We start from the raw sequence: 7,112 nt of genomic DNA, 5'->3' as shown, positions 1-7,112 counted from the left end.
TTTCTGGGGCTTGTTAGGTTGGAGGGAAGAGATGCCAAATCTATAGCCCGTGCTATTGTGGCTTTCCTCGAGAAGTGTTGGGGATAGGGACTGACAATGCCTCTGATTCCAACTAACCTCAGTCACAGAAGCTATCGAGGCTGATAATAATATTCGTTAACGTTCGTTCTGTCTAGGCAGATGAGGAAGAAGGCGCTTGCACCCGAGAGCGGTTAAAAAAAAGCTTTAAAAAAATACCGCCCGAACAGGGACTTGAACCCTGGACCCTCAGATTAAAAGTCTGATGCTCTACCGACTGAGCTATCCGGGCTCTGACTGGCAGGGAAAGGGGAAATAGTTTGATTTTAAAAAGTCGTTAAGTAGATCACGTTTCAACTTGTTAGGCAGGCGAGCCATTCACTACTGTTGCCGATTGACTGCATTATTTCTGTGTTGCTCAGCTCAAGAGCTAGGGGGCACTTTTCAACCACATCGCTAACGTTACTGTAAGTGTATTGCAGGCAGCATCGTAGCGTTTATACCACAGATGAATAGAGGTTACTAGCTTTGGTTTTACCCACAGGTGAACAGGGTGAACACCGTGGGTGAACAAAGGAACAATGTGAACACAGGGTGAACAGTGAACACTGTTATCGTATCTTTGGTTATACTAACGTTAACTTAGCTAGCTACTGTAGCTACATCATTAGCTCGCTAGAGTGTTCCATTTCATTCTGTGGTCAGCTAACCTAGTACCGGTGTAAAGATACACTGTTGGCCATTTGTAAGTGTTAATATGCACGGAAAAGCTATTGTCAGCCTCTGTGTTGTTCCTTTAATCTTCATTTGTTGGCAATTCATTGTTTTCCCTCTGATCAACATACGTAATTTATTAACGTCATTAACGTGAGCAAAAGAAACTGAGACTAACGCATAGTGGCAGTTTTTTTTTTATCCTGTACGTGTTTAGGACGTGATTGAACGACGTGTGTTGATCAGATGAAGGGGAAAAAAGGAAAAAACTGTACAGGCCCCAGCGAGATTTGAACTCGCGACCCCTGGTTTACAAGACCAGTGCTCTAACCCCTGAGCTATGGAGCCCTGTTCTGTTGAGGCTGAAACGCAATCGCTTTTTGACTGTGACCTCGATAGTTTTTCATTAGAGCCCCATACACGTTCTGAAAACATATATGGTTGCTTGCAAAGGCCTACATTTATCGATTTGATTGTATTGTAAAGACATCTCTATGTCAGTATTTTAAATCCACACTATAAAGACAACAACAATATCCTGCATTCTGACTTGCAATGTGTGTTCAACTTCAACCACTAGATGGCGTCAAAGAACTGCATTTGTCAACAAGCCGTTCAGAAGTTGATTGTAGCCTGTCATTTGTTGCGGTCAAGTGGATAATTAAGCAATAACGCACGAGGGGGTGTGGTATATGGCCAATATCCGCTGTCCTCTGTACAACGCAACGCGGAGTGCCTTCATACAGCCCTTATCCGTGGTACAGCCCTTAGCCGTGGTATATTGGCCATATACCACAAACCCCAGAGGTGCCTTATTATAAACTGGTTAACAACGTAATTAGTCTGATATACCACGGCTGTCAGCCAATCAGCTTTCAGGGCTCGAACCACCCAGTTTATAACAGACCTTATAAAAATTTATTTTTACTGCTCTAAATACTTTAGTAACCAGTTTATAATAGCAATATGGCACCTTAGGGGTTTGTGCTATATGGCCAATATACCACGGCGAGGGGCAGTATCCAGGCACTCCGCGTTGCGTCATGTTTAATAACAGCCCTAAGCCATGGTATTTTGGCCATATACCACACCCCCTCGGGCCTTATTGCTTAAATATTGACTACATATATATTCACAGTCCAGACCAGCATTTACTACTTTACTCGTGCTTTTGCACGGCAGTCTTTCAATGGGAAAACTTGGCTATAACCACAGTCTATCTTCTCCAGCCATTGTCTATAACCACTGCACTATCAAATCAAATTGTATTTGTCACATGCGCCGAATACAACAGGTTACCGTGAAATGCTTACTTACAAGCCCTTAACCAACAATGGAGTTTTAAGTAAATAGAGTTAAGAAAATATTTACTCAATAATATTAAGTAAAACATTAAACACAATAAAAAAACAATAACGAGGCTATATACAGGTAAAATAACACTGCAAATAACACAGAATGTGCACACAAATAAATAAACCTGTAGTTGGCATAGCCTGTAAACCAACACTATACACATTGCTATTTTTATGTTTGCCTATGCATTTACAATTTGGGATAATTTAAGGGCGGATCTGCACCAGTGGCGTCCTACTACTTTGGGAATTCAATGCACATGACTTGCTTGCTATAGACAGCCTCCTATGGCTTTGGGCGTGGTATAGAAATAGAACGGGGGTACCAGACTCCGGAATGGGACATAGTCAGTTTAAGGATACAGAGACGGATACGTATGGTTAGCCAGAGGACGTAAAATATGTCCAATATTCGTTTTGGGGTACTGAATCAATTCCACCATGGAACTCGTATTCGATATCCGATAAATACGCGCAGGAATTTAATTGATTTGTATTTTATGGATTTATGAAAAGGCATATTTTTTTTGCATCACTAAAGCCACTTGAGGATTGTAAATGAGAAACATGCGCGTGGAAGACGGACGGATAGTTAGTCTTGGTTTTGAACCCATTTTTAAAACCAAGCCTCCAACGCAACGAACGTAAGTAACTAGTGAATAGGCCAATAGATGTGATTTTTCATAAACCAATAAAATGCTGCATTTGTTGTTTGCGTTTTGATTGTGTTTCTAAAAAGGGCCTAGTCCGTGCGTAGACATGCGTTCCAAATGTTCCATGATCACAATAGATCATAATCACTTCTATCATAACAAGTTGCCTTTCTCTGAACTTGGACAAGTCAATAGAGAGGCTATAAAAACGTATATAGATACCGGAAAGTTTTCTTATTGAAGGGTTTCTTTCTTGTGCTTAGCCTAGGTAGTTGTGTACAGTAATTGACCCTCGCCAATTCAATTGACACAGTTGGTTTACTTGTAGCCTAATGTAGCCCATCTCCCACCCGAGGGAAGGTGCGTAGTTACAGTAATGATATGTCATACACATGTTCAATAGGCCGACTGTACTGTTTCTAGGGAAAACGACGCGATGATTAGCCAATGATCACAAAGAGCTGAGTAATCGCCCACAAACATGTTGTGCCAGGCTTCATCCCAAAAAAAGTGTACTGAATGAAATTGTATTGTACTGAATGAAACTGTACACCCAATCCGTTCTCTCTGCGTAGCATATACCTGTCCAGCCGGTTTCAAAGATTTGTGGAAGCTCGATAAGGGAGTCACGAGTATTGGTAGGTAGGTATATTACGAGTGTGGTGTTGGATGTCACTTTGGAACAGTTCAACACACTACGCCCCAACGACTGGAACGGAGCTCCTTTCCCTCGTCACTCCAGAAGTGTAGCTTGGTCTCGCCACTTGCGCAACAGTGACTCTGGCAAAGGGATTTCAAAGATTCAGTCGGACACATTTTGTTTCTTTATGCTAGAACGTGACTGAAAATCTAGACTTTCAACGAGAATAACAAGAGCACTCTCTCCGTTTCTTTGCCTGTCCACGGTGTATGAAGGAGGCATAACAACCGGGTATAAAATAAGATTTCTCCGTGTTCGACCATGAAAGTGACACGGATATTTGTGCCCAGATGCTGCGCTTCTTCACATTAGCACGCCGCCGGCTGACTAAATGTAAGATCCCTATTTGTTCATTTAGGGAGACCTGTATTTGTGTGTAGGTATAACCTAGCTACAAGCCCATATAACTTATAAACTACGGGACTTCATGTAGGCTAGATTGAGCCAAGTGATGTTGGAATCAGTGATGAGACATCGATCCTCGTTTCAATAAACAGCGATAGGCTACTTTGTAGCCAAATCAAAATTAATAAAGTCTAGCCTGGTTCCGGATGTAAACACAACGTCGCGCCGTCGTTTTTAAACCATGGTTGCTAACAGAGGAGTATTTTCTCACTTCTCTTTCCAGGGCCACCATGCTCCATGCGTCCGCTGTGGTCGTGTGGGAATGGCTCAACGAACACGGGCGGTGGCGGCCCTACAGCCCGGCCATCTCCCACCACATCGAGGCGGTGATACGAAGCGATCCCCGTGGTGGGAGCGTCGTGCTAGGCCAAGTCGACAACCGCCTCTCGCCCTACATCCTAGACCTGCAGTCGATGCACCAGTTCAGGCAGGACACAGGTAAGAAGACGAGAGCTGAGAGGTGGGAACGGCTGTTGTTGTTGTGGGGATGCTGATGTCATGTTACGCGACAGGTTTTGGTGTAAGAAGGCACGTGGATGTATATAGGTGCAGAACTTTTGTTAAACAGCACAGTTTAAAGTATATGGCAAATATAAATCAAAACTGGATGGTCTTAAGAGATAGATGGGAAACCATGTGTTTGATGTATTTGATATCATTCCACGTATTCTGCTCCAGCCATTACCACCAGCCCGTTCTCCCCAATTAAGGTGCCGCAAACCTCCTGTGATGTCCAGTGAGTGTCTCTGTGTCTCGGTCTGTCCAGAATGGATATATTGTGACAGACAAAAGTCCATTCAGAATTCTTACTCCTACATAGGCTTTTTTAACATCTTAGGCTCAGTTGTCAGTATTTTCAGTTTTTTACGTCACGTTACTGCACGGCTGTATTAAATTCAGTTCGTTTTGCATGTGGTTCAACTAATAGACTGCTTCGTGGAGCTTAGAGTGGAGCTTAGAGCTCACAGCTTGGTTCCATTCCGTCATAGAATGAATTACAATCAGTTCCATATTCCTAGGGCCTGACTGGGTCCCTGACTTTAACCCTCCGCTTTCCTGTCAGACAGAATGGGGTGAAAGTGTGATGACCTACGACAGCTGTACCTCTCTTGCGAGAGACATTCTTCCCCCGTACTCCCCGAATCTAACGCACGCAGCTGCCGTGTGGGGACGGACATTGGGTGGGATAAGCAGAGGGAGCGAGAGAGAAAGGGCACGCTATTCCCTACATATTGCGCTAGTTTTAGTCAAAAGTAGTGCACTACATAGGGAATAGGGTGCCCTTTGTGACAGATCCAGAGCGTAAGGGGAAAGCAGAGAGAATGGGATATTTCAAGGCTTAAACAACAGAGTCTCTGAGAATCCGGTGCCCCCCCCCCCCCCCCCCCCTTCTCTATGGTCTCAGCCACACTGTCTCCTGTTCATTTCTTTAGTCTTGTCTTTAGTTTTGTCAATAGGCCAGATCTGTAGGGGCTGGCGGTGTCAGAGGCTCGGGACGTGGGAGAGAGAGATGGAAGGAGGGATAGAAAGAGAGGGAGTCGGAGGGAGGTAATAGGGAAGCCCATCTCTCTCTCTCTTTGTTGAAGTTGAGGGAACAGATGTTTGTTCCTCTATTGTGGCCTAGACGTTCACTCAGGCACCCACACACACACACACACACACACACACACACACACACACACACACACACACACACACACACACACACACACACACACACACACACACACACACACACACACACACACACACACACACACACTCACAGATTCACACACACACACACACACACACACACACACACACACACACACACACACACACACACACACACACACACACACACACACACACTCACAGATTCACACACACATACACACACACACACACACACACACACACACACACACACACACACACACACACACACACACACACACACACACACACACACACACACACACACACACACACACACACACACACACACACACACACACACACACACACACACACACACACACACACACACACACACACACACACACACACACACAGGGAAGAGTGTGGGAGAGAGTTGTAGGAGCAGAACCCGGGCGCACCGAGTCGGGAGACGGGGTAGAGGGCGTACCGGCAATTATAAGTTCACCGAAGTGGAAGATGAAGACAAAAGGGAGGACGAGAAAGAAAGGGGGAGAGAGAGCAATAACGACAGAAATATCTCTCTTTACCTTGTAGCTCCACTCTGCTATTTCACCACAGCTGATGATTGTATGATACTGTGACACCTCTCCCTCCCACATCATCTCACAACGTTGGTGCTAGAGACAGACCGCATGAGAATACTGAAGCTCGCAGCTCACAGCTAGCCAAGCAGTCTCTAAATGAACTCTACGCCCCGCGGGGATCGTTTTCAGCCTCACGTGTCCATGTTTCTCCTTTCTCTGTGTCCATGTTTCTCCTTTCTCTGTGTCCATGTTTCTCCTTTCTCTGTGTCCATGTTTCTCCTTTCTCTGTGTCCATGTTTCTCCTTTCTCTGTGTCCATGTTTCTCCTTTCTCTGTGTCCATGTTTCTCCTTTCTCTGTGTCCATGTTTCTCTTTTCTCTGTGTCCATGTTTCTCCTTTCTCTGTGTCCTGGCTTCTCCTTTCTCTGTGTCCATGTTTCTCCTTTCTCTGTGTCCATGTTTCTCCTTTCTCTGTGTCCTGGCTTCTCCTTTCTCTGTGTCCATGTTTCTCCTTTCTCTGTGTCCATGTTTCTCCTTTCTCTGTGTCCATGTTTCTCCTTTCTCTGTGTCCTGGCTTCTCCTTTCTCTGTGTCCATGTTTCTCCTTTCTCTGTGTCCTGGCTTTCCCCACCACTGTGTGATGCAGTGCTTCTATGATGCTGTCAAAGACTCCCATTACTTTGTTGCTTCAACAACTTTTTTAGAAATATTAGTTGACTTTAAATCCCCTTCCTGTAATTCCCCAGAGCTACTGGATTTGGAAACGCAGCTTCCCAACTATTCACAGGGCTAATAGTCAGAGAATGTAAATTGAAGGGTTTCCAGCTGTCACTGACAGCTTAGGTTTCCCTTTTTCTGGAGGAGCCCTGTGGAAGATAAAACCCATCTAGCATTAGCGTCTGTCATTTCAGGAAGCCGTTAGCCTTTAGGCTAGCTGCTGTCAACCAACGTAACATCTAGCGTTAGCATCTGTCATTTCAGGAAGCCGTTAGCCTTTAGGCTAGCTGGCGTCAACCAACGTAACATCTAGCGTTAGCATCTG

General features: G+C 44.8%; 1 protein-coding gene and 2 non-coding genes across 4 annotated transcripts in view; 1 reads left to right on the top strand and 2 right to left on the bottom strand.

Annotated features, from left to right (window-relative positions):
- Window positions 1–237: 237 nt before the first annotated feature.
- Window positions 238–310, bottom strand: trnak-uuu (transfer RNA lysine (anticodon UUU)). Its single transcript has one exon. It is a non-coding gene; the product is annotated as a tRNA-Lys (tRNA).
- A 697-nt stretch (window positions 311–1,007) lies between these two features.
- trnat-ugu (transfer RNA threonine (anticodon UGU)) lies at window positions 1,008–1,080 on the bottom strand. Its single transcript has one exon. It is a non-coding gene; the product is annotated as a tRNA-Thr (tRNA).
- A 1,330-nt stretch (window positions 1,081–2,410) lies between these two features.
- Window positions 2,411–7,112, top strand: part of LOC139579305 (E3 ubiquitin-protein ligase DTX4-like) — a 43,264-nt gene continuing 38,562 nt past the window's right edge. Inside the window, exons 1-2 of one of the 2 annotated variants that reach the window (XM_071407861.1) lie at window positions 2,411–2,731; window positions 4,069–4,283. In XM_071407861.1, coding sequence (XP_071263962.1) covers window positions 2,646–2,731; window positions 4,069–4,283 — 301 coding nt within the window. In that variant the 5' untranslated portion in view covers window positions 2,411–2,645. Of the gene's footprint in view, window positions 2,732–3,234; window positions 3,774–4,068; window positions 4,284–7,112 lie in introns of those variants that run through there. The other variant, XM_071407862.1, reaches the window with a different exon arrangement.

This window comes from Salvelinus alpinus, chromosome 6 (assembly GCF_045679555.1).
Source record: "Salvelinus alpinus chromosome 6, SLU_Salpinus.1, whole genome shotgun sequence".
Taxonomy (NCBI): Eukaryota; Metazoa; Chordata; class Actinopteri; order Salmoniformes; family Salmonidae; genus Salvelinus; species Salvelinus alpinus.
The sequence above is the reverse complement of the archived record's forward strand: the minus strand, read 5'-3'. Positions and strand labels throughout refer to the sequence as shown.